The sequence below is a fragment of the Hippoglossus hippoglossus genome, chromosome 9 (genome assembly GCF_009819705.1).
Source record: "Hippoglossus hippoglossus isolate fHipHip1 chromosome 9, fHipHip1.pri, whole genome shotgun sequence".
Classification (NCBI taxonomy): domain Eukaryota; kingdom Metazoa; phylum Chordata; class Actinopteri; order Pleuronectiformes; family Pleuronectidae; genus Hippoglossus; species Hippoglossus hippoglossus.
Window position 1 is genome coordinate 8,083,487 of NC_047159.1, and position 27,042 is coordinate 8,110,528.

The 27,042-nt window shown below is 43.3% G+C and overlaps 5 protein-coding genes across 6 annotated transcripts; 3 read left to right on the forward strand and 2 right to left on the reverse strand.

Annotated features, from left to right (window-relative positions):
• Positions 1-4,694: 4,694 nt before the first annotated feature.
• On the forward strand, positions 4,695-7,390 carry LOC117768517 (betaine--homocysteine S-methyltransferase 1-like). The gene is made up of 8 exons (XM_034596965.1): positions 4,695-4,843; positions 5,279-5,411; positions 5,651-5,763; positions 5,879-6,070; positions 6,178-6,325; positions 6,430-6,612; positions 6,722-6,950; positions 7,046-7,390. Exons 1-8 carry the CDS (start codon positions 4,826-4,828, stop codon positions 7,233-7,235), a joined length of 1,206 nt encoding a protein of 401 aa, XP_034452856.1. The 5' UTR covers positions 4,695-4,825; the 3' UTR covers positions 7,236-7,390.
• A 355-nt stretch (positions 7,391-7,745) lies between these two features.
• On the forward strand, positions 7,746-11,416 carry LOC117768519 (betaine--homocysteine S-methyltransferase 1). The gene is made up of 8 exons (XM_034596966.1): positions 7,746-7,866; positions 8,784-8,916; positions 9,079-9,191; positions 9,330-9,521; positions 9,647-9,794; positions 10,260-10,442; positions 10,594-10,822; positions 10,948-11,416. The coding sequence occupies exons 1-8, from the start codon at positions 7,849-7,851 to the stop codon at positions 11,123-11,125; spliced, it is 1,194 nt and encodes a 397-aa protein (XP_034452857.1). The 5' UTR covers positions 7,746-7,848; the 3' UTR covers positions 11,126-11,416.
• A 1,243-nt stretch (positions 11,417-12,659) lies between these two features.
• mrps36 (mitochondrial ribosomal protein S36) lies at positions 12,660-15,988 on the forward strand. 2 transcript variants are annotated; one of them, XM_034596972.1, is made up of 5 exons: positions 12,660-12,892; positions 13,057-13,204; positions 14,426-14,489; positions 14,960-15,168; positions 15,376-15,988. In XM_034596972.1, exons 2-5 carry the CDS (start codon positions 13,151-13,153, stop codon positions 15,391-15,393), a joined length of 345 nt encoding a protein of 114 aa, XP_034452863.1. In that variant the 5' UTR covers positions 12,660-12,892; positions 13,057-13,150; the 3' UTR covers positions 15,394-15,988. The 2 variants fall into 2 exon arrangements, with proteins under 2 accessions (XP_034452863.1, XP_034452864.1); XM_034596973.1 differs by lacking the exon at positions 12,660-12,892 and having other exon boundaries at positions 13,038-13,204.
• Positions 15,989-16,049: 61 nt separating this feature from the next.
• Positions 16,050-19,403, reverse strand: pdxp (pyridoxal (pyridoxine, vitamin B6) phosphatase). Its single transcript, XM_034596970.1, has 2 exons — positions 18,611-19,403; positions 16,050-17,172 (listed from the first exon to the last, which is right to left on the reverse strand). Exons 1-2 carry the CDS (start codon positions 19,200-19,202, stop codon positions 16,826-16,828), a joined length of 939 nt encoding a protein of 312 aa, XP_034452861.1. The 5' UTR covers positions 19,203-19,403; the 3' UTR covers positions 16,050-16,825.
• Positions 19,404-22,748: 3,345 nt separating this feature from the next.
• On the reverse strand, positions 22,749-26,636 carry LOC117768526 (UDP-glucuronosyltransferase 3A1-like). The gene is made up of 10 exons (XM_034596975.1): positions 26,045-26,636; positions 25,697-25,798; positions 25,454-25,574; positions 25,180-25,343; positions 24,823-24,987; positions 24,183-24,391; positions 23,941-24,086; positions 23,658-23,743; positions 23,280-23,499; positions 22,749-23,177 (listed from the first exon to the last, which is right to left on the reverse strand). Exons 1-10 carry the CDS (start codon positions 26,124-26,126, stop codon positions 22,910-22,912), a joined length of 1,563 nt encoding a protein of 520 aa, XP_034452866.1. The 5' UTR covers positions 26,127-26,636; the 3' UTR covers positions 22,749-22,909.
• Between the last annotated feature and the right edge of the window lie 406 nt (positions 26,637-27,042).

The following is a 27,042-nucleotide window of genomic DNA, read 5'->3' on the forward strand; positions in this document are numbered from 1 at the left end:
TATATACAAGTTCTAGATTTTACTGGACTCATCTGGCAAATGTTTGATGATATATATTCTTGTACAGGCTGTAACTGTTCAGTTATTATGTGAGACTGGAAAAGAAGCAGTTTAAAAGATGTGTTACTGTAAAGCTTCTAATACTTACAGTAAGAGGTAATAAAAGTGGGAAGCTAATGAAAAGCCGCACAGTTGCTTCATTACACTGAACTACGGGTTGGTGGCTTCAAACGAACAAGAAGAGACCATTATTTAAAGTGTTTTCCAGTTGGAAGCCATTGCAATGCAAACTAAACTGAAAAATCTGGCATATTTAACAAACTGATTTCTATGAGTGTGTGCAATGTGGTGCCCTGTATGGAACCACCTGTGCTGTTTTTACCTCTGCCAAGGTGGTTATGTTTTCACCCTTGTCCGTTGGTTTGTCAGCCGGAATACGGAAAAACTACTAAACGTTTTTCCACAAAACTTGGTGGAAATAAGAAACAATTTGATTTTGGCAATGATTTGGTGAAAGGAATTTATTTTATCACTTTCTTTAACTCTGTGAGATAGGATGACATTTTCCCAGATTACCCGGATAATAATTAATGGATCTTGATTAAAAAAATCAAACATATTTAGGGGGACTAATATCTATGTGTGTAATTTGGTGTGAATCCAATCCTAAAATCTGGATCTAGTGGCTTTAAATGTGGTTTCATGAGGGGACTGTTGGGCCCTGGCGGAGGTGTGCGCTGTCTGAAGGTCATTCTAGTTTTAACTGTATTTCTCCACTCATCTATTTGGGCAGCCTAAGAGAGAAAGCTACTTACTGAAGATAATGTACTCTTCTGCCCTCTTGTGTCTCAAAGTAGTTTTTACAATCCTGTTTGTTTTCAGTCAATTAAAAAAATATATTTGAAATGCTGTGAAGAAGTGGATCATGACGAGTGTGCTGCAAACAGATGCTATAATTTCTTAAAACCAGTGTCTTTAAATAAACGTATAAGTAATATAAGACACAGAGCTGGTGTGCTCGCCCTTTCTGACTCTCGTTATGTCACTCACTCAGTGTGTCTCTCGCCCTATCTGTCTCTCGCCCTATCTGTCTCTCTGTGGCCTGCATATCCACAAAGAATGGACGGATTCAGCAGAAAGTCTTCTTGGGCCTGAGCTGTGATTGGACCAGAGGAAGGGGTGGAGGTAAACAGAGGGGGCTCCAGTGGCAGAGGGAGTCTCTCTAAAAAAAAACAGCGAGTGAAGCAACACAGAAAACAGAACATGTGTGAAGATTACAGGGAGAAAAGACTTCAGGAGGTGGGACAGTGCTGTTCTCTGTAGACGCTGGTGCATGTAATTTTCATTTTCTGTATCAGTGGGGGTTTTAACACGTTCTCTAAGCATGCACGAACAAAATCAGGCCAGAAACATGAATGAAACTGCGTAAAATCTTAATAACCATAAAAAACAGCATTACCATAATTTTGGCAATGCAAAAACAATAATCTTGCGTCAAAGGTTATAATTTGGGGGGCAACTATTCTCTGCTCTGTTCCTGTTGCCACCAGGGCCAAAAGACCATGTGACAGTCCAACACTTTATCAGCGTGTCGGGAGTCAATAGTTAACCACATCTTTATCAGTGTCAACTCAGGATACGTTTCAAGCAGGTTTCTCCACGGCAGGAACCAGGTTTGCAAACCTGCAGTTTTCTACACTCTCTTCCTCCACTTTCATGCCTCAAATCTGGCCTCTCTCCCAGCCGGCCTCGCTCCCTGTCCTCATACGACGAATCCAGCTCCAGCAGTCATCGAACCACCCCCTTTGCCCAAACACCCAGTCCCCTCTCCTTTGGTCTCTTTACGACTGCAGGGACGACCTCAGTTCCAGCCCCAGCCTGTGAAAACTAGTTGTGGCTGCAAAGAGAAGATGCAACTCGATACAGCGGCTGGTCAGCACCGGATACTCCGACTGGAATAGCTGGAATAAAAGAAATGTGATACGGTCGATATGAACCGTGCAAATAGATTTCATAGAACTGAATTTATGGTGAAACCCCAGAAGAGCCCTCGTTGAAAAGCTCTAGTTGTTGGCTTCTTAGACACTTCTGAGACAAGAGAAGGAGAAAGAGAGGAGAGGAGAGGAGCAGCCATGAAGGGAGTTAGTCAACGATGAAGAAGTAAAAAGACATCCTGAAAAATAACGTGATCACACATCTATCATTCCATTTGGTCCCTTCATCGTATCTTACATAATCCATTAGGTCAGTCAACATGATGTAATGGGCCGTGGGCATGGAGAGCCGGGCTCAGGCTTGTGGTTCAGTGTGCACGTGGAATTTGGGGGTCTCCACCACTGAAGCTGCTGGTGCTGCCTGTGCACAGTGAAGCTGCCTCACTTCACAGGGAACGTAACACTGCTCTGTGGATACAACCAGTGCAAATCAACACACGTTCAAATGAGTTGTTCACAAGGAGAAGCTCAAGTGTCTGTTTGATGAATAAAATGCATAAAACCATCAACTTCCCACCAGTTTATCATATAGGACTTTTGGTACGTTTTTCTTTTTGACAGCTTTTTACTCACAACACATGCAAAATGGTACAAATTACCCGTCTTTATTCTCATTTCTTCTGTTTGTCTGACAGCCTGTTTTTATCCAGATGAAGAATGTACCTACAATAAACATGTTAACTAACTGAAAGGCAGCGTTGGACATTTTGGGAAATTCGCTAATTCACCTGGTTGCAGAGAGTTAGTTGAGAGGATTGATTCTACTCTCGCAACAGATTTCCTGGCTCCGTCTAAAGTAATTAAAACATTAAATCACATCTGTTAGATGTAACTGTAACAGTTTTTTCTTTATAGGGGATTATGTACTGTGCAGTGGCATCTATAGACCACTTTTTTATACATAGCAAAGTTTTTCTTCTTTTCTTTTCTTGCACCGATAAAATAAATAACATATATGTCTTTATTAGTTATTAGTGAGCTGCAGGAGTGTTGGTAAGACACAATCAGGCTAGTGGCTTTCAGTATTTGTGCTCAACTAGCTTCATATTGGGGAAACCATCATGTTAAAGCTCTATATGATAATTACACTGAGTGACAAAACCAAGAGGTCATATTAATGCTGTATCGTTCATCAGATGGAAACATCCCATCTAAGTCTTGTGCATCATTGTGCACATTTCTCCAAAATTCAACCTGACTTATTCAACCGAAAAGTTTGAAATAGTCTTTATCACCACTTGAATTTTAGATTCAATTAAATTCTATTTTATTTGCATACCTTACAATAATCTAGACAAACCCAACAGTTCCTGCAAGAGCAAACATTGAACAATCCTCAGCTGCACAGCACGAGTTTGTAACAGCTGAATAAAGGTTAAAATCCAAAGCATATTTGCAAACAATTGCCATAATCAACGTTTTGGGACATGCAATATTTTTTACGTAATGCACTGAACACTCAGCAGAGGGGAACAAGTTCTGTTCAGCTCTAATACAAGCTGTTGAAATCCTTCAGTGAAGTAAAGATGGGAGGTGTTTTTCTGAACTTTGACTCTGTTGATAAACACGTAGCCACCGTAGCCACTGTATCTGTACCATTCCCCCTGAAACTGGATAAACCCAGAGCTGACAGAACTAGACATCACCGCTCCACTGAAGGTCACTATCCCTGTTTGTGTATGTGTGTGTGTGTGTGCGTGTGCGCTGTGGCCAGGAGAGGAGATGTTACTGGTTAACCTGGTGAACCTGTTTATGCATCATTGATGGAATTGAGTTTGTTTTATTTTTATAAAAATTAATAATAGTTTGCGTCGTACGATGGAAGAAATACAATAACAAAGCTCTGGTTCTGTCAAAAGCTGCAACTAACAATTATTTTTAATATTGACTAATCTGCCTTTTATTTTTTCGACTAAAACTGAATATTCTAAAAGACGAAAGTCTATAACTAAAAATAGCTGATTAATTCTATGTCATCTTACTAACCAGCCAATTCCTGGCTCCCGTATTTGTATGTTTTATCATCTTTGCACAACTTCATAATAAGATAATTCTACAAGGCACAAATCTGAATCACAAATAAGAGCTAAAGTGCAGCGGCTTCAGTCGATGAGCACACATGACTGCTGGGCTCGAGTTGCATTACCCGCTCTTATCAGCCATGTGTCTCAAGACCAACAGAAATGTCAGTAATTGGACAGACGGTGAAAAATAGGAGCTTATCTTTTTCAGGCCTGTGCGGAAGGTTCAAACTGTGAGGACACCGCCAGGACTTAATTGCATCAGACATTTCGTGGGTCACAGGAGGAGGATGAACACCTGAAGGATCTGGTTTGATGTAACCAGGCCATTTATAAAACGAGGTTACGAACATGTATGAAATATTGTGCAGGAAGCTACTAAAAGTAAACTGTGTAGAATCAAGTCAAAAAGCAGAAAGTTTGGTCACATAATAAAGATGCTCTGGTCCGTTAAACTAACCCTGGATTCCTTCTTTACTAAAAATGACGTGGGAACAAGCTAATGTTAAACTAGAGATATTATTGGTTGGATTCCTAATATAATCATTAAACAGCACAGTCTTCTGTTTCACATGTCCCTGTCTTACCCTCACCAGCTCCATGCCACCTTCATTGATCAGTGATCCAGACGATGTTGCACAATATCTAAACAGTTATGTGGCAATTACACACGGATTTGGCACCGACATTAAATCCTCCCATATCCAGGCAGCAGTATAAAAGTGGTGCGGAGCAACTCTCAGCACGTTTCGAGCCAAAAGAGGGGTTCACTCTTGTGCTTAGTTCTGCAACTGACACTGGGAAACAGAGATGGCACCTGTTAAGAAGGTAAAATCACTTTTCGGGCAGATATTTTCATATTAATTTGCAGAGGAGAGAGATTTTCTAAATGCATCATGCAAAGTAGTAACAAACTTAAAGGCTATTGTTGTCTTACTGTGTGACGGACTGTGGTGTTGTAAGGAAAATGTTGTTGCAGGTTTTTTTGTGTGCATGCATGTGATTTGTGAAAAAGCCAGAATAAAGCAGTCACTGCTGGAGACTCTCAGACGAAAACTGCTTTTATCTTTGCACCTTTGTACCTGAACCGCAGCTTCTCTCACATAAACACATACGGAATCATTCAACCTTCTTTGCACTAACTGGCATTGGTGAACTTCTCGACCACATTTATATGTATATCGATAAATATATGTGTGTATATGTGTGTAAAGATGTTGACACTCAGCTCAAGTGTGTGCATGGATCCCTCTGCTCCTACAGGGTATCATTGAACGTCTGAATGCCGGGGAGGTGGTGATCGGCGATGGAGGCTTTGTGTTTGCATTGGAGAAGAGGGGATATGTGAAGGCTGGGCCCTGGACTCCTGAAGCCACTGTCACTCATCCTGAAGCGGGTGAGAGAACACGCACACACACACACACACACACACACACACACACACACACACACACACACACACACACACACACACACACACACACACACACACACACACACACACACACACTCGGAGGTAGTGGCTAAGGAATTAAAGAGGGTCGCTCGTTCTATCCAGGCTGCTATAGAAGCGTTGTTAGAATGTGTGTGTGAATCATTAGGTTTTAACAGACAAATCTGTGTTTTTTTCATTAGTGCGACAGCTGCACAGGGAGTTCCTCAGGGCAGGATCCAATGTCATGCAGGCATTTACGTTCTACGCCAGTGATGACAAACTGGAGAACAGGGGTCAGACACTCAGTATCACTGTAAGTGTTCATCTGTATCACTGTACAGCCAACATGAGCTGGGATGAATCAATAAAAAAGACCGTTTTGCAAAGAGTGTGATCATACAAACTCTTAACCCGCTTCATTGTTTCAGGGAGTACAAGTCAACGAGGCCGCCTGTGACCTGGCAAGGGAGGTGGCCAACGAGGGCGATGCTCTGGTTGCTGGTGGAGTGTGTCAGACTCCATCCTACCTGAGCTGCAAGAGTGAGACAGAAGTGAAGGGCATCTTCAAGAAACAGCTGGAAGTGTTCGCAAAGAAGAACGTGGACTTCCTTATTGCTGAGGTAAACTCGTGTCTAGTGTTGTCACGTCAAAGCTGCTCAAATCTGAACTGTGATTGGTGGAGCGAACACAACCTGAGTGGTGACTGTGTATTTTTCATTCGTTGCAGTACTTTGAGCACGTTGAGGAGGCGGAGTGGGCCGTGCAGGTGCTGAAGACCAGCGGGAAGCCTGTGGCTGCTTCTCTGTGCATCGGGCCGGAGGGAGACATGCACGGCATCTCACCCGGAGACTGTGCCGTCAGGCTGGTGAAGGCCGGTGTGTATTCAATCCACCCTGCACGATCACACACTTGTTTCCTCACATGAAAGTCGGTTGTTTTATCTGCTACAGCAAACACCATCTCCCCTTCTGCTCCCCAGGTGCCCAGATCGTTGGAGTCAACTGCCACTTTGACCCCATGACCTGTGTGAAGGCTGTGAAGTTGATGAAGGAGGGAGTGGAGAAGGCCGGGCTGAAGGCTCACTACATGGTGCAGCCACTTGCCTTCCACACTCCCGACTGCAACTGTCAGGGATTCATCGACCTACCAGAATTCCCCTTTGGTAAAATTGTTTTAGTTGTACTTAAACATTAAAAGAGAAATAAAGCATCTAACCAGAAAACAATTGGCAGCATTTCAAGCATTTGTTTCCGTCTTCCTGCCCCTCTCAGCCCTGGAGCCCAGGATCCTGACCCGCTGGGACATGCACAAGTACGCCAGAGAGGCCTACAAGGCTGGTATCAGGTTCATTGGCGGCTGCTGTGGGTATGAGCCTTACCACATTAGAGCTGTGGCAGAGGAGCTGGCCGTTGAGAGAGGGGTGATGCCCCCCGGCTCAGACAAACATGGAATGTGGGGCGCTGGTCTGGAGATGCACACCAAACCCTGGGTCAGAGCCAGGTAAAACATCTGGAAAGATTTCAGCACACTGTAATGCAAACAGTTCTATGAATGTTTTTTTCTTCTGTATAACCGTCTGTCTTTATCTCCTGTAGGTCCCGCCGTGACTACTGGGAGAATCTCTTGCCCGCATCCGGTCGTCCCACTTGCGCGTCCCTGTCCACACCAGAGAGCTGGGGTGTGACCAAGGGCCACACTGACCTGCTGCAGCACAAAGAGGCCACCAGCACCCAGGAGATGAAGCATGTGCTGGAAAAGCAGAAGAAGGCCAAGTCCTCTGCATGAGCGAGAGCGTCGTCGGTCAACAACAACAAAGAGGACGACGGGGAGGGAGTGAAGTCTTTCCCAGTTCAGTTTGGAGATAAAAAGCACATGTACCAGTGATGCTCCAGAGTATTACTACGTGAACCCCTCAACAATAAAAACCAGTTTGTTACATACTGTTACTGCTGTGTTGTCACAAATCATTCAAAAGAAACTCTGCAAACTGGCCTCAACTATCAATATGTCTCACATTCACACACACAAACTGATTTACACACGATTCAATCTTTACTGGTTTGTTAAAAGTAGCTGGGTCAATAAAGCAGACACCCCCCCCCCCCCCCCCCCCCCCCCCCCCCCACACACACACACACACACACACTAAAAACACACCAACAGCCATATTTAATCCGGTCCAAACTAGTAATGCACATTCACAATACTCTCATTCAGCTAAAGAGGGGAGGGGGAAGGAGTAAACAGTTGTGGAACTTGTCCCCTTGCCAATCAGAGCAGCTCTCACTCAGACCCCTCCCCACCCTCAGACAGATTTATAGTGGCCCTGTGCTCCACTCTACCGTCACTTCAGCCTCTCAAAGTCGGAGCAGTCAGGGGTCCACTCAGCTGTAGGAATATGGCACCAGCAAAGAAGGTATGTGTTGAGTTTTGTCTGGAGCACCATCCTGCAGAGTATCCATGCAGGGAATTATAAATAGTTGTTTTCTGGAATCCCAGTAGAAGTTCTACAGCATCTGTGATGTGAAGTGATGTGACTTGTTAAGACTCTCGAGTCGAGCTGCTGAGGAACACGCTGCGTATTTGCGCTCGTGTTTGTCTGGACAGTTTTTCCAAAGGAACCTTCTGCACAACTGGCACGTCGGGTCACATTTCTGCCAACTGAAACTTTCAGCTGTTACTGGAGAAATAAGACCAGTGGCCGCACCTCACATTCTCTACACTCTGGAATGAGTAGTAACCAGTGTCGCCTTCCAGCTCAGTGTGATATAGATGATGATTATTATTATTTCTCACTTATTATTACATTTAACTAGATTTGAGCATATATGTAAATCCGGATCCATTAGAGTCTAAAAAAACTTTTAAAAGATTAACCTCAATGAAAAACAGATGATAATAGTTTTTTATTATTGTAGAATTTCTAAGATTTGTCAAGTGCATTTTTATATTAGGATTTCTCATGAACTTCAGAGTTGCTCAATGTGGTAACGGAGGATCTGGTGAGGGCTCATGACACCAGTGCACAGCAGGTGGAGCTTTTAATTCTAATTCTTACATCAATTAATTAATAAATTACGCGTATCCAGAGTTAGTGCAGTGAAATTTAATTCATTACAGTTATTTACTCTCGGTACAGGTCCATTAGTAATTATCAGAAGTGTTTTTGGTGACTCAAATTTCTAGGGGAGGGGTGGGCACTGAATTTGGGAAACTACTATGCACAACAAGGAACAATCCACAAATGGGATCTAAAAACCTGCCGACCTTTTGGTCTCATCAGTTTGTCTTCAACAAGAATCAGTCCAAGCTTACCTTGATCCATCTTCACAGGGAATCTTGGAGCGTCTTGACGCTGGGGAGGTCGTGATCGGCGATGGTGGTTTCGTCTTTGCCCTGGAGAAGAGGGGATATGTGAAGGCCGGTCCCTGGACCCCTGAAGCCGCTGCAGAGCACCCTGAAGCAGGTGAGAACGAGAGGGTTTAACAACTTTAATTCTCTTTTTTCAACTGTTATTGGTTTCCTCGCTATTCCCTGTAAATAACCATTCTCCATGCATAAAGTGTCATGGTTAGGATTTGCTAATATGTTTATGTTATGATGCAATCGTTTGTTTGATGATTCTCAGTGAGACAGCTGCACAGGGAGTTCCTCAGGGCCGGGGCCAACGTTATGCAGACCTTCACCTTCTATGCCAGTGACGACAAACTGGAGAACAGGGGCAACAAGCTCACCTTCACTGTAAGTGAAATCACACCACTTTCATAGGCATAAACAGATTATCGTGATTAAAATGACTTCAACCAGGAATGCTTGTATGGTGTTAATAGTATTTCACATGTCTCAGGGTCGTCTGTGTGATTTGTTTCCTTCCTGCAGGGAGCTCAGATCAACGAGGCCGCCTGCGATTTGGCCCGTGAGGTCGCCAACGAGGGTGATGCTCTGGTTGCCGGAGGAGTATGTCAGACTCCGTCCTACCTGAGCTGCAAGAGTGAGACCGATGTGAAGTCCATCTTGAAGAAACAGCTGGATGTGTTCATCAAGAAGGACGTGGACTTCCTGATCGCTGAGGTAGAGTTGTTTTTTGCTTTTTAAAACATCATTCTGCAGCATTTTCTGGCTCACGCTCAGAGGTACGAGTGCAATACTTGATCCAGTTTTTTCTCATATGTTATGCTGGTATCTGTGTCCTGCAGTACTTTGAGCACGTTGAAGAGGCCGTGTGGGCTGTGGAGGTGCTGAAGGCGACAGGGAAGCCTGTGGCTGCTTCTATGTGCATCGGACCAGAGGGAGACATGCACGGTGTCTCACCTGGAGATTGTGCTGTCAGGCTGGTCAAAGCCGGTGGGTTCGGTGTTCTTCAGCACATCCATGAGCATCAATTGTTATCAACCATACTTTGTTTTTTTCTTAATATACCATCTGAAAAGTACACAGAATTTCTAAGTATTAAGAGAAGCATGATGTTTGAAATGTAACTTTTAACTTTGTCCTCTCTAAGCAGTAGTGTGACTAAGCAGTGTTACATAATACGGCAGAGGCAATATTTTTAACAGGTGAACATGAGATAGGACACATGATCTCAGTCTACTCATATTGTGAAGTGGGAGCAGCCTTCATTCCAAATGTGTGTGGTGGTGGTTTTGTTCAGTTAACAGCTGCACCGTAATGAATACAATTAAAAAAGTTCTATGGATTCAACACAAACCTTGAAACCACAACGACAGTTACCGTTGTCTTTCCTACTCGTGTTTATTTTTTGTGCTGATCTGCCACAGTCAGCTCACACCAATGCATGTTCCTCTGTAGGTGCCCAGATCGTTGGAGTCAACTGCCACTTTGACCCCATGACCTGCGTGAAGGCTGTCAAGATGATGAAGGAGGGAGTGGAGAAGGCTGGGCTGAAGGCGCATTACATGGTGCAGCCCCTCGCATACCACACCCCCGACTGCAGCTGTCAGGGATTCATCGATCTGCCAGAGTTCCCCTTCGGTACTAATATTGTGTTGCATTTGCATTTTAACAGTTAATGTAATCATGTATAAAATGACAGTTTCATTACAGCGAGGTCTTCCATTCAACACAGAAATATACTGAAGCGATCTGCAGGTGTATGTGTCTGTAACATTAAATCTTCTGCCAGGTCTGGAGCCCAGAATTCTGAGCCGCTGGGACATGCACCAATACGCCAGAGAGGCCTACAACGCAGGCATTTTCTTCATTGGTGGCTGCTGTGGATTCGAGCCTTACCACATCAGGGCTGTGGCAGAGGAGCTGGCCCCTGAGAGAGGCTTCCTCCCAGCTGCATCAGAGAAACACGGAAACTGGGGAGCTGGTCTGGAGATGCACACCAAGCCCTGGGTCAGAGCCAGGTCAGTCAATGTGTCACCGAATAACATAAATATGCAGCTAATCACAGTCAAATGTGAAACATCATCTCTTTAGCCCCAGTGAGTGGCAACAAGTTTGAGTTTTCTTATATGTTTTCCTCTTTTAGAGCCCGCCGTGACTACTGGGAGAACCTGAAGCCAGCCTCCGGCCGGCCCCTGTGTCCCTCCATGTCTGCCCCTGATGGCTGGGGTGTTACCAAGGGCCACACTGATCTCATGCAACAGAAAGAGGCCACCTCTGAGGACCAACTCAAAGAGCTGTTCGACAGGTCAAAGACCCACTGAGTCAGTCTGTCTCCTTCAGACCTGGCAGCAGAGCTGATGGTTCCATTAAACCTGAGTCAAACAGCTGCGCTGTGGAGCAACCTCACGGCGTGTGTGTTCACTCTGTAAACGATGCTTCAGCCAACAAAACATGTCAGGGTCAGAATCCTCACCTGAGACGAGCGCTGTTCTCTACCTCTGTTGATTGTATCTCAAGTTAGGAGTCGGCCTGTGTTAAGATCGGGACCTTTTTGTTTTCCATGACTCAGGACCAGTTTGTGTAATAAAATCAGATCTAATAAAAACTTAACAGTTATGGTGTTTCATGATTTTGATGGGTGGGTGAGGGCAGGGTGGGGGTGGGGGGGGGGGTACTCTCTATATCTGCTTTATCAGTTCCATTATGTGTGGCTGATGACCATGGCACCATGCACACACAGCTTCAATGCACTGAGAATTAGTGGAAAAAGAAAAGGAAACAGATACTTAAATGACTAAATAGTCACAGACATGGAAACTCATCAAGTACAGACAACATTTAACAAAATACACTAAACTATAAACTATATATACAATGTAAAATAGCCAATAAAAGCTCTCAGCTGTCTGACAATATAATGTCAGAGCATGTCATTGAGTTCTGGAAATTACCAGGCTTTGGAGAGTTGTGTAATGAATGTGTGAATCCAGTAGATGGCAGTGTTATGGAATCATGGCCGATATACAGGGCTGCATTTACAAAGAGCCTTGTAGAAAAGATGTTCCAGCAGCTGTCAGCACTGGTAACTGGTTGGGACTGACTTCATTTTTAAGTATCGCTTAACAATTCACAGAAAATCTAAATGTGTCAGCTCTTAAGTGCTGGTTGGGTTGTGTTTGAGGTTTTTGTATTAAAAACATGTGTAGAATGAGGCCAAAACACAAAGTGAAACCCAAGGATCTCTCCAGATAGTAATCTGTTCATTACCTGAACAATACAACATGACAGATGTGTACTTTAGCTTCATTATAAACAATGCCCTCATTTTATTAGGAACATTGAGATAAAGACGAATGCAGTCAAATACATCGTACTGCAATAAATCCTATTTTCCTGAGGGTTACGATGTTCAGTTTTTGTTGAGGCCCTTTTACAGAGATGTCGATTGAAAAGCACGATCACTTTCGAGGCTATTGTGTTACACTAAACAGTGGTTTTTATTATTTTGTCCACCCGGGTTATATTAACAAGGGTAGGCTCAATAAGAGAAACAGCTCTCTGTCTAATGCCATATTTGCACAAAACATAAAAACTACATCCTCCAGCTTTACTCTACACTTTAATCACCACCTCTATCAAACAATTTCCACAAAACTGAACATTATGAAATTCATCAACATGGGTAATCTATTATAACGGGCCTGCTTTGTGTAGCTAGGTGTTCCTAATAAACTGATAACTAATGTGTTGTGCGTTCTCTGCTAGTGACACATCTCCTCTCATAACACGTCTCCGGTGCTTTTCTCGATTGTGATTGGCCGAGCGTCATCCACTTGATCCGGTTTTTATTCTTAGAGGCGGAGTGACATTAAAGACGTGAGATGTGTCCTCACCTGCCATTGGAGCCCTGACATTAAAGAAAACACATCTTTGACTCGTTTCATGGTGAATAACAGTGGAGACTTGGCTGGATTTGAATCGTAGCGGACCGAGGGTTGATGTCTGTCTGTTTCCGGGAGGGATCAGCTGCAGGATGCCCTGATATTTGACCTTTTATCTGGACAAACACCCGCTACCAGCAGCTGGAGGTGAGCTGAACTTGTTTATTGTCTATTACCGCTGATATATATGTGTGTTATTGATCTGACCGGTGTTTGTTACCTGACATCTCGCAGCAGACATGTTGATCCCCCCCACCTTGTGTCATCATTATCCTCAGCACCACTGTTATTCTGTGCGTTTAACGGTATAGACTTTCGCTGTGTGGCGGAACCACAGCGCCACCTCTCGGCCGGTCCCCGCAACTCCCACGCAGCGCTTCATCCCGGAAGTGAACCCGTGAGGTCATGGGAAGCAAAGTCAGCTCCAAAATGGCTGCCCCGGCCGCTCGAGTGATCCAGGTAACGTCTCTGCCGCGGGGTTTGAACTCGTCCACAGCGGATTCACCCGCTCGTGTCGTGCTCGGACCCACACGGTGGAGTTAACACGGGTTTTGTAAACGTTGTGAGGGGTTTGAGCGGGTTGTGTGTGAGGTCTCGGACAGGAAGCAGTCCTCGTACCCTTGTTGATGTCCTTGTTCAAACACTCAGAGACTCTCGGGGTTGTCAAGTTGAGACTGGAGCTAAAAAAAAAGTTCTCTGAGTTTATAAATAAACGTTAAAGTTAAGAGACGAGTTCACAGTTTTAGATTCTTAAGTTAGTTCAGTTTGTCGCTGATTCAGTCCAGAGAGGAACTCGGTCTCAAAATGTGTAAAAACAGGACACACACACTGTTTACTGTCTTTCAGAGCGAAAACCTTGTATCTGGAGACATTAGTTTTCTATTGATGTGACTGATATTAATGATTATTATTATAAATGAATCTTTGGTTATATCTTTTTCTGCTTGTTTCTAAATAGTTTAGTCTGATATCTGGTGTTTTCTGTCTGAAACTCCAATGTGTTCAGTTTACAATTACAAAAGTGAGCTGTGAGTGAACTGAACTGGGAATGTTTGATTTGCATTTATTTATTTTAAAATTGTATTTCTGTTTCAGTCTCACGTATCTCAATCTCCATGTAATCAATTGTCTTATTTTTACCTGTTAAGTATTTTACAACATTGTTAAGAAGTGCTAACTAGAAAAAGTTATAATATTCTTATTAACTGTATAATTTTCGCTTGATAACTAACTCTGACACATAAAGAGGAAAATCAATAAACCATTGAATTGTCTTAGTGCTGGGCCATGTGGCCAAAAATGTTGTTTAGACGTTGATAATTATCACGATCAATGTCACATTATTATTATTTTAAGTTTTAAGACAGTTTTAAGTTTGTGGATTTAATTTCTTCTGAATGAGCAGAGAATACGAAACAAACACCAAAACAAATCTGAGGTCGATAAATTGTGTTATGCCTCTTACTGAGTTCACAGAGTGCTAAAGCAATACATCCATATATTTTTCATACATATTAATTTTTTTTTACTGTACTTTTGTTATGTTGCTCTAAATGACAATAATATTGTGCTCATTATCATTTAATTGCCCTGCCTTAAATTGACTATGTGAAGAATCTTATCCCAAACACCCCCTGTGGTATTCATACTTGTGAATGTGCTTTTTGTGTTGTTATTCAGGCTGTTCGGCCTCGTGCTCCACTGATCAAGTTCCCCAGCAGACAAGGGGTCCCAAAACCCAACGGTAAGTCTGTCCCATACGCTCTTTTACACTGAAATTAGTGAGTATATGCAGTTTTTCTAAACACGTGTTAACCAACTAAAAACAGGTGATCGACTTCTTCCCCTTTTTCATTGGCGGAGTTTGGAGGCACTTTCTCACCTCACTGTCTTGACAAATTAGCATCTTCACCTCTCGTCCGGCTCTGTTCAGCCAATTAAAACCCCCGTCTACAGCAGACTTAATTGACCCCAGAGTGAATGGCAATTGTATCTACTGCCAAATGGGCTTTTTTGATGAATCTGTTATCTTCTCTTGTGTCTAACAGGCCTGGTTGAGCACTGTAATTTGATTTATGCAGCAAAGTTTCACCATTATTGATTTTTAAGGTTTGCCCATTTGTTTACGTCTTTTTACACTGAACTGATGATTTATCACCTTCCAGGTTCTTTCTGAGTTGATTCATATACATTGTTTGTCCCCTTTCTTTTTAGCCCAAGAGGCAATAAAGACATCAGCCGTTAACCTTCCCCAACACAGCGCTGGCAGCGCACATTCAGCCCCAGTCCCGCCTTCACTATCAAGACCTCACGTACCTTTGACCCCGATCCCTGGCACGCCAGACACACTGGCCTCTATTCAGCTCTTCCCTGCGAGGTACCGGAGGAGACCGGTGGCCGCGGATGAAATGGACTACATCCAGGTGAGAACTGACCACACACACACACACATTAAACTGCTCTCAGATGATTCATACTGAACAATGTGGCCCCTTTTACAACCAAGTAAGGTAGTGAAAAGGATTGAGAGCAGTTGGAACATAATCACTGTCCTTTGTACATGTGTGGTGTCATGTATGTGGAGCTTGCGTCATGTTTCTTGCTGATAAACGTATGTTCTCTCTTCGCAGCGCGGCGGACCTGAGTGACACGACCCGACTCTAATCACTGCTACCAAAGTCCTTATCTGTTGGAAATCAGTTCGTGTCTTGAATTCTGTTCCTCAGCACAAAGAACCTAATGCCGCATGAGACATGATGTAGAATAAAGTATTATATAAAGCCTGTTAAAATGTACATACGCTTATTATTTAGATGCTAAATCTTATTTGTATTTCATTGGTAAGTTCATACTAAGGGAAATCTTGCATGTATTTCACACAGTTAAGCCAAAAAAATAGCTTCTAAGGTTTTTCTTATTTTCTCAACTAGCATCTCAACTACTTCTTTTCAGACTTATTGTTGTTAAACCCTAGTTTCAACAGTGTATCTCGTTAAAAGCAACCTTTTCCTGATGTCATATACCTTGTTTGAGCTTCACTTGCACTACCACTATACCCACATCCAACCTCGAGGTACATAGAGTTATATCACCAGTGGGCTTCTTTGCTTTTCATGCCTTTCACTGCAATAAATATTTAAGTTTAACAGGGCTGAAGAGATTCTGGAGTAGTACTGAGTGAAATGGTGTCGGGTTCATGTGGAACGACTGGATGGAAATAATTAAAGGATTATTGTATTTTGATTGTGGTGTTCTTTTAAATCACGGGACGTCACTCTGCAACAGACGAACAACATATTCAAAGTCCGTTTTTAGGGATTTATTGTTACCGTTGCTGGCATGCTCTATATGGTAAACATTAACGACATTGAGGTTACACAACAGTGCAGTATGATCGGCCACCGTCAGTGTGCTACCGGTTTTCTAACTATGAGACTCAGCTCTCTGTTAATCACTCACATGAATGTTGGCACAATTAGCTCAGACGTGGGAGAAAAGGCCAAAGGTGAAAAATACACTTGACTTTTTCTCGACTGGCAGATTGTCACCTCAGTCTAAACCAGAGCGGAGAAAAGCTCCAGAGTTTTTTTTTTACTTTCTCCTCTCGTCACGAATGAATCAAGGAGAAGTCACAGCCAGGCAAATACATACGAGTTCAACTAATCTGTGTTCATGAATACATGTCCGCCCTTTTTTTTGGCAACATAAAAGAACCAGCTCCTAAAACACATGAATGCCATCAGAGAACAATTCATGGCTTTACAAAAATACCTCTGGGTGTTCAAAACCCCAATATCAAACACGACCTATGAACAAGTGCAGTATATTCATATATTAACATAAACACTTACAGCAACAAGGAACCGTCAAGTCACAAATGGGCACGACACGATAAGAAACACTGAAGTATGCACTGGATTACTGTGAGTATTTTCAGGAGAAGACTCTGGCCTACGCATGTTCTTCCGAGGAACATTTATGGTTTTGGATCATTTTCTTTCTTTCTTTTTTTTTTTGCATTCGCCAGACTAAACATTGCTTTGAAATGTAGGAGATGCAATCTGTGCTGAGGGGGACTCATCAATTGCTCTGTTCGTCCAATTCCTCAAAAGCGGGTAAGAAATCAGCAATGGAATCCACCACGTAGTCGGGCACAAAGCTGTGGTTGGTGGTCAGCTCGCTATTCCGGTACTCCTCGGCCTCCTCGAGCTGAGACACGCCGGTGAGAGTGAGCATGGTGTCGAGGCCGCAGTTAAACCCGAACAGCATGTCCGTCTCCAAGCGGTCGCCGACCATCAGGCACTGCGCGGGGTCCACCCCCCGGAACTGGCTGGAGATGCACTCGAACATGAAGCGGCTGGGTTTGCCGATCACAGTGGCCTTGCGACCAGAGGCCACCTCCAGTGCTGCAATGAGGGACCCAGAACCTGTTGGGGGGGGGGGGGGGGGGGGGGGGGGGGGGGGGGGGGGGGGGGGGGGGGGGGGGGGGGAAAGATAAGATCAAGGTTAGATTAGAGGAATCTTATGTGACATCCTCTCGTCCAACACCCCCACACTCCTCTGCTTTACTATCTTGTATCCATTGAACTACAAGTCCACAGCAAACCACACGTTTTCACAAACAACAATTCAGGAGAGCGATGGAGGGAGATTAATCCTGCATCATTGATTAATGGTTTTAATTAGCCGGAAGAGAAAGCCAATACGTTTCTGCCTGGATCTACGTTTTAGGTTCCTGAATGCCTCGCTGCTGTTTTGCAGGGAGCAAAGTGCAACATGAAACTCAACCTGCTGGTTCCTGAAACTTTCTCTAGAGGCCTCACACTTCCTGGAATCCTGAAAGAACGAGAGGTTCCCTTTGTATCAGTTGATTTCTTTTGTAACGTGTAGACACACAAATACAAATCTAAGGCTGTTCAGGCAGTTTCTGGATTACTAATATTTTCTATATTTTAGGAGACATTTGTAGAGAGGTGCCAGGAAATGAGGAGAAACAGGATGAAGAGGAGCAAAGACACAAGTTGATAAAAATGAATGAATGCATCTTTAACATTCCGGCTGCCAGGACTCTGTCAGCAGCTAATGTTGAAGCCCTGCAAAATGGTTTGTCTATAGTAGTTTACTTTAATATACGAGTGTGTGTTGCACTTACATGGTGCACGTTCAGTTTGCTGTGTGCACTGCACATGGTGGGTCCCTGACAGGTAATGAGCTCCACCATCAGTGTATCACAGTTAATACTGTGTCTGGTCTGCAGGTCAACCTCAACTGTGACGTCACATCCTTGGTTGAAAACATTTTGTAGCGCCCAAACGATTTATCGATGAAGTCGGACGATATGAACCTTTCACAGACGCATCAGTCTCAGCATTTATGTCACCAGTGATGCATCAGTCTGAAAAAGCTTTTCCTAAATAAAGTTCTTTATAATTGGTTGTATTTGTGTTTTCTTTATAGTTATAATACATTTATGGTTAAACAGTAAACGATGAAGTCTTAATTCAATTTTTTGTCATAAGTGGTTGATAACTACACCTTAGGAATTATTGCCAATATACCTTCTGGTATATCAATATCAGTATTTATTTAATCCCCATCAGTCAGGCTCGAGCTGTCAACCAATTCAATGACTAATTTATCATTCAGTCTTACTGTAACTTAATTAAATACCTGTATAGAGATGTTGTCAATGTGAGGGTCTAGTTTAGGGCCCTGTGACCCCTCTGGTTCCTGGGCCCCTACAGTGATGTATCTCATACAGTACCACTGGAATGGTCCTGGATCCACCACTGAACTGGTGTTGTTCAGAACTAGATCACATTAAACTGACTACACACACAGCCTTCTATATAATATATATACTACCTGGCAGTATCCTTCCTCCTGACAGGGGGTGCCAGGGGTCGTTGTCGGTGGCCAGGAACAGACACTCCGGGTCCCGGAGGAAACACGAGGCTTTGGCCAGTTTGAGAAAAGTCAGTTTGTCGTCGTGTCCCACCAGCACCGCCTTGACGTCGGGGGCCAGGGCGCAGTCGTAGATGGTGGCGGCCGGGTCGTCCTCCTCCCCCACGCAGGTGATGCCCGCCTCCTGCAGCTCCCTGCGCAGCCCGTCGCAGCCGATGACGAACACCTGCCCGCGGACCTTCGCCACGTCGCGCAGGTACAGCGCGGAGCAGTAGGACGAGCTGAAGATCTGCTCCAGCATCACGTCGGTGAAGCCCAGGCGGGAGAACTTGTGCACGTAGTTCTCCCGCGGCCTGGTGGAGTTGTTGGTGACGAACACGACGTTCTTGCCGCGGCTGATCAGCGCGCTCACCACCTTGGCGGCGCCGGGGACCGCCTGCTCGCCGTGCCAGATGACGCCGTCGCAGTCGAACAGGAAGAAGTCCTTCGCCTCCATCAGGCTCCGGATCTGCGGACCGCGGATCTTCTGGCAGCCTTTGAAGGCGCCCGCCATCCCGGCGTTTCCCTCCGTCTCCTCCGTCTTTCACCTGCTAGTGCTCCGCCACGTGGAGAACTGGGTCATACTGCGGTGGAGAAGCGGGTGGAATTGCGTGAAGACTGACGAATGTCGGAGAAATCACATCGGATCGTCGCTGCGGTCACACACACGCACACAGGACGACATAAACATTGACGTCTGGACACGCCCACTTCGTCAGCACCGGCCAATCACGGCGCTGCACTTTAACCAATCAGATGGCGAGCGTCATCCTCTGACAATAAAAGTGCGCCCCCTCACGGCAGCTGGTGGGACACGTTACAATATGACATTTTATTAAAATGTGATAAATGAATAAACAAGTGATAGAAGTTCACCTCAAATAAATAAAAGTGACAACATCACAGCTGCTGCATTCAAAGTAGAAAAAGTCTTATCTGGAAAAAGGTAGTTATTATTAAGATCGTTACGTAAAATGAGTGGAGATCCAAACATAAACAAGTTTAAAGAAAAAGTAAAATATTATCAGTTATGTATACTTAGAGTAATACAAGTACTTGTTGTGTATAAACAATCACGTCTTTATTCTTCTGGTGGCAGGTGGAACAGGCGCCTATACGCAGATGATTCTATACTGATGAACACAAATACTTTACTATGTAAAACAGCAACATTTGTCATATTTGACCACATCATAACCTTTGGGTTGATTTAATCAGAATCAATAAACTTCCCAATCATCTTAATTTAATCAAAATCCTCAGTCTTCAGCTTGAAAACCTTTATGCAGTATGCTTTCATTTAAATCAACATTTTTAAAATGTGTTACAGAAAGAGTTTCTGTTTATTTTAATCTTACAATAAAATACACTTGGAAGTGAGCGTATGGTTTTACTTGTGTTTTACTAAGTGTAAAGTTGCACAAAATGTTAAAACTAATACATCGATCCCAAGAGTTGTAACTTTAACAACAGTAACAAACCAAAGTACTTAATATATACATACGAGCTGCTCTCGAAGCTCAGCATTCTTTTTCCTGGGTCACTAGATGGAGCTAAAACCCATAAGCAACATATTTGAGCTTCAAAACGCAGCGTGGATAAAAATCCCTGCTACTCCATCAGTGTGAATAATGAATATTCTTGCAGTCACACCCCTTCTACAGTGTTGTCTCCTCATCTGGACTGTTATTAAGTAGAGAGACAATAACAAGGGTTTACATTAGAGTCTATCGGATTTCTAATTTCCTGTTTGAACTCAATCTCATGACCTTCAATCATTTTTGAAGTCATTCAGACACAAAGCTTTGCTTTCAGATCCAAAATAAAGTAGATCCCACTTTCATTCTACCAATCATTATAACTAAGACCCAGCATATCAAGACAGGAACATGCTACTAAATACATTTAACAAGCGTAAAAGCCACATATTTTTATTTTAACTCCATCTACAAGGATATTCAAACACTATTTTTGCCACACCTTGAAACAAAAATCAGAAATTAGAGTCAGAACTCAACCTGCTCAATCTTCTCCCTCTTAATCTCTATTTTGTGCTTGAAATGATGGTGAAAATATCATTATGTCACTATTTGTTTAATTATTTCATCCGGTTTGTCATCGCCAAATATCTGTATTATGTTTTAAATCTGTAATGGCTGTAGATAATTTCAGTAAGACAAAATTATGAAATAAATTAAGTTGTAGTGTTGAAATTTCCAGCTGTCACAGTTTATTATTGTCTGGACACTTCTGTGTTATATCTGATTTAACTTGTGGTATTCTGATCATTATTTCTTTCTGCTGATTCTTGTTTGTTTTTGTTTTTTCTGTTTCTTGTGTCTTTGATGAATTTCCTTTGTTCTGATTTGTTTTGGTGTATTTATCTTCTGCTTCATTTAAGTTTCCTCCTCTTTTTGCTTTTTCATTTTTTTTCCCCCTGTCATGCTTTGGCTGCTTCGCCCTGTCTGTTTTGCATTGCGTGCGAGACAGAGGAAGACACACTGGCAACTGCCAGACAAATAGACAAATGAAATGCGGGGAAAGGAATGATGGAAAGGACAGCTGAATGGACAGAGAACAAGAAGGCCTAATTGGTCATTATTTCCTTGATAATCTATATTTTCCTCCCTGCTAACCTTCAACACAGATGTGAGGAGTGGGAGAGAGGACAGAACAGAGAGGGGGGTCCTCAATGGCTGCTCTCAACAGTGGCTTGAGCGCTGACCGTGAACATTGCTCAGCGCTTTTATGTCTCGTTTGGAAAGGGGAAGGAGACTCAGCGGAAACCAGCAGAGGAGGGTGTGGGGGTCAGAGTTGAGACTTGCAGGTGGTGGTGCTGGTGGTTAATAACCGAGGAGCCAGCAGACCATGACGCTGCCTCGAACACACATGAGCACACGTGTTTACACAAACTTAGCAGGTAGAGCAGATGTTTGAGGAATCTGCTGCATTGTTTCAATGTTCGGACCCAAACAGACAAGAAAAGCTCACGAAACCCATTGTCAGCATTCATTCATCTATTATAACAGTGTTTGCCTCCATTTGGAAACACACGCAACAACACAAAAGCATTGCTTAGCCGGGGTGTCAGTGTGTGTGTGTGTGGATGCGTGCATACTGTCAACAACCCCTGCAGCCAGATCAAAACAGCACAGAGGTGGAGGACAATGCGGCGCTGCAGTACAATTGAGATGTCTGGTAGACACGATGGCGCTGGGAGGGGAGAGGGCAGGAAACTTGGCATTAGGGGTCTTCTACTGAAGTGGGGCTGGAGATTCAGAAAACGTTGAGTAAGAGTAAAAAGCATCCAAGAGTTTTCAAATGCGTTTTCTACTCTAAGGTTGAAAGCAAGTTAAATTTGTACTTTTTGCTTTCAATTAAGATTATTAAAGGGACTATTCTGAAAAAACTATTTTTTAACCTATGCCAAGGAGGTAATGTTTTCATTGCAGTTTGTTTGTCAGTTGCATGCATCCATGAGATTTTATGGGAGACTGGGGAATGACCCAAGGAAAAACCCATTACATTTTGGAGGGGATCCGGATCAACGGGCAGATCCAGGAATTTATTTAACTTTCTTTAACGTGGTAAAACAAGCTGTTAACCTTGCTGGATACATGCACTCTCCAAGCACCTCTCCATCCACCCATTATCTATACTGTTTATCTTTGAGTGTCGGAGGGGGAGATGGAGCTAATCCCAGCTGACACTGGGCGAAAGGGGACACGAGATTTGGGACAAAAAGACAATCACTCTCGTGGTCAATTTAGAGCCTCCAATTAATTAACCATACCCCAGTCTGCATGTTTTTGGACTGTGAGACGAAGGCCTTGGTTCCCAGGGAAAACCCACGCAAACACAGGGAGAATATGGAGAAACAGAAAGACCTCGGGCCAAACTGGGATTCGAACCAGGGGCCTTCCTGCTGTGAGGCAACAGTGCTTTGATTCATATTTTTGATCTCAAGGTATATTTTTTTCTGGACCTTGACAAAGCAAAAGTCTCCTGCATGAACATGACTTCTACGACTTTTTTTTATTGAATGTGTTCAAAGGTAAAATCAGTTGAAACAAGCATGGCTTATTTATTGAACATTTGCAGCATTTTAGGATGAATTTTTAACAACTCCTAGTATACAGTACAGAACAGTAAGTCCATGACAAACAGGTGACTTCACTGAGGTGTGAATCTGAAGTCTCTGTGAGGGAATACTTGCTGCTGCTATTGTATCTTTTTATATTTACCACTGCTAATCATGTTCCTACAGAAAGTCCAGCAGAGAACTACAGGTCCAGTGAGCGCTAGGGACAGAAGAAGCATCACATCCAACAGGTGTCTCTGGTACCACGGCTGTGATAGTGAGGTCGGCTGCAGATGAGCACCACCTCCGCTGTGCAGGATGTGATCCACCCACTGGATGAGTCGAAGGGCCGGAGGGACGGGATGGGATTTGTGGATCCTGCTTAGGGACAAAGCTGTAGACTTGAACCTGTAGAGAAATGATTGGGGTAAATAAAGAGAGACAAAAGGAGTATCGACACACGCATGGCATGTGGCATCACAAATAATGTTCACTCATCCGTCCACATACCTGGTGTCCTGTATGAGGGTTTGAACAGCCGAGCTGAGCAGTTCTCTGGTGATGTGTGTGGGGCTGATGCTCAGGCCAAGTCCCTTTGTTTCCGCTCTTACCACATTATCAAACTGGTCCCCAAACAGAGGAATTCCCAGCACCGGAACAGCATGGTACACCGCCTGGAGCAAACTGTTTTGTCCACCGTGCGTGATAAAGAGACGTGCCTTTTTGTGGCCTGGGGTAAACAGAAAATAATGTTTGACACAAATGCATCCTGAAATTCATTGTTTTGGTCTTCTCTCAGATAGAGCACAATGAACAAGTCTACCATAAACTGTGACTAACTGCTACGTTTGTAACAAAGGGTGAAAAGAAGGGACAAACTGTTCCTACCCAGCAGGTCATTTAGAGGCAGCCAGTCCACTAGTTTGACATTGGGAGGTTTGTCCAAGTCAGATGGCCATCGCTTGGGGTCATATCTGCAAACAGACCACTGCAGGTTTAATGAATTGTCGTAAACATCCCGACATTAACTGAAAATACAAAGTCTGTTTGTTTTGGCGGTTAAATTAATATTTTCACGAGAGTAAAAACATATTCCGTTTGTCTTTTTACCCTCTATGTGACACTGAAATTTAAAAGGTTTATTTTTCGTGCCTGTGTGTCATACTTTTACCTCCAGAGAACCCCCTGAGGGATCATGGAGAAGCCAGCCACCAGCTCCACAAGTAGCGTGTCCACAGAGACCGAAGAGACCATTGATCCCAGAGTCACGACAATGAAACCTGCTTCTCCAAAACTGGAGATCCACCGCTCAAGATCCTGAGGGATCAAATGGAAAAGTATTGAGCAAGGAAGGACGAGAGAAAGACAGTTGTATCACTAACCTATGTGGATATCTGTACGAAGAAAACAGACCTGTTCAGGAGGCTTCGCAGGTTTATTCAGCAAACCCCCCACCAGCACAGTGTAAGGCAGGAGAGGCTGAGGGAACTCCAAGGAGAAGTCGGTGTTGAAGGCCCAGAGTTCCGCTCCTTCGTGTAGCTCCTCCAGACCCCCGGGGAGTGAGCCCGACTCAAGGTGGCGATCGGCTACTTCTCTAAATTTCGACCATATAAGTTCTTGGCCTTTGATATATACGACACAAGACACAATCAAAAGAATACAAAGCCAAATATCAATCATTTATGATTTAGTATAACTAATTTCTTGATAATATAAATTAGTTAAACCTCTAAACCCCTGCCCTTAAGGTGAATACAAAATGTTACACCAAAGGAAGTTGGCTATTGATGCAAACTGTACCATTCGTTTCACTGTAATATTAGCATATTAGCATTATTAATCAATTCAAGGAGGAAGCTGCTCAAATTGAACTGAGATATTATAAGAAATTATATATTATACATAAAATAAAATTCATGATTCATGAAAAGACTTCATGATTCACACAAATGTGCTAATTCAGAGAATTAAAAAGTCTGGAGGGCCACTGCCCAAAGAAGAAGTGATAATACCTTTGACACTATGTGATCTCCTTTTTCAAAACTGTTCTTACCTACTGGAGCCAGGAAAGAATAAAAGAGGTTCTTTGCACGACCCCAGAGGTTCATGCGATCAGACAGGCGGGAGCTGAAGACTGGGATGTAGGAAACGGGGCTGGGCAGAGCGATGGACAGGGGACCGTTCAGAGTGCCGGGATAGAAAGCTATGTAGTTGACACCTGGAATAAATCAAAAGTAAAGTAAAGCTTTTTATTTTTATTTTAATTTAGATTTGAAGTATAGCAGAATCAAATGCATCTACGCTCTGTGGCAAGTGTAAACAAACAACATAACAATATACGACCGTAGTAATCTTCTAATCTGGTAATAGTCTTTATGACCTAAACCAGTGAAATGAGCAGCAGTCGTACCAAGTCTGTGAGCCAGGATGAAGGAACAGGGGTTAAAAGCATCAAGGATGATGATGTCATACTGTTGCCCCTGGAGGAACGATATCATCTCTTTGTCCCCTAACAGCTTGTCACACTGATACGACAGGTGCCCCATGAAGTTTAAAAAGTTATGAAAGTTATCCCTGGGAGAGAGAAAGACGAAGAGAAAACCAGTTAGAGTGAAAGATAAAGACAAACAGAGAGGAACAGGGACGTATCATTGGAACCAAATCTCCTGTGATCTGGGTGATACCTTCCCAGTAGAAACTGTGTTTGCTGCTCCAGGAACCAGCCGTTGTATTCTTTAATATACTTGTCTCCCAAGGACCATGTGCTCATCTGGTAACTGTCTGCACGGCCTTTATAGGAGAAACCTAGTGGGAAGTCGATGACATGAAAATAAGAACGACTCAATCAGAGAGAATGAGATAGAAAATTGTGCAAAAATCTTTTTTTTCCCCATATGTTTGTGTTGTGTACTGTATATGCAGTGTACCTGTGATAACAGGGTTGCCCAGTTGCAGGAGCATTCGGACCTCGTGGCCATGCTGGTGTAAGTTATGAGAAATTTCATCTAATAACAAGTAGTGGCTTCCTCCTGCAGAAGAAGAGAGAAGATGATAAGGAGACAACTATCACTATTCTATCCGTATATATAGCTTTCTGTTCACTATAAGAATTTGCATATGAAACACAAACTTCCTTAACACATACATTTCCTGTTACTGCACTGCACCTTCACTCTCTTATTTTTCTCATATTTCTGAACAAATATTAAAAAAATGCATCATCTCTATTACATTAAGTAAGGGTCACTTTTGATAGTCACTGATCCACTACTCACCAATTAGACAGATAGTCAGGATCTTGGCAGACTGCAACACTGGAAGAGCCAGGAGAGAAAACGTCCAAAATACAATCCCCATGTTGTTATTAGAGCAGCACAGTGTGACCTGCGGCCAAAAATAGTCTTCCTGTTCCAATTTAAACTGTAATGAAAACCTCCCTGCATGAGCGACAATTCCTTATGAGAAAGTTTCCGCTTTTCACCCTGTGATGCAGCGACAGAGTCAGATCCAGTGAGAGATCAGAGTGGACGGGTCCTGAGACAGAGTCCAGATGAAGAAAATGCACCAAAACTGAGAAAAAAAATCACTTTCTTTTCAAGTAAATTCCCGAACGTCTTCTTTTCGTTTGTTCGAGGCAGGCGAAAAAGTTTTTAATATTCTGCAGTTTCAATTTGACACGGAGGAAACTCCAAATTCTTATCTCGTTCGCTTCGAATGTATCCGCTGTTTTTTGTTTTCTCCCAACAGATGTAAAAAAGGTCCTTATTATTCAAGAAGCTTTGGATGCAGGTCTGCCAGCACAACCCCGTCTATATGACACATGTGAGTGGCTCTGTCTCTAAGACACTGAGAAGAGCCCTGGACCTGCAGTGACAGTGAAAGGGAGGGAAAGAGAGACAATGCGGAGGGACGGGGGGGGTGGGAGGTTCCCCTCAGCCGTTGTTGCATAAAATTAAACAAATGGACATGTTGATTAGAATTATATTCTCTTATTGTCACATATAGAGTGCAACCCCTCCATCAACACGTAGAGAAAAGCACTTTTTGATGATGATAAGGATATTTGGTGAGACCTCTGATGATGCATCAATAAGTTCATAATAAATTAGACAATCTAGTTAACAACACTGATTGGTTATTTGTATATGCCCCTATTTCATTATTTTATCCAGCGTACACGTTAACTCGATCGGAGAACGGACACCGGTGACTGTTAGATAGAGACGCTACCATGACACATCAGTGTTGAATGGGCTGATATAGGGTTGCGGTT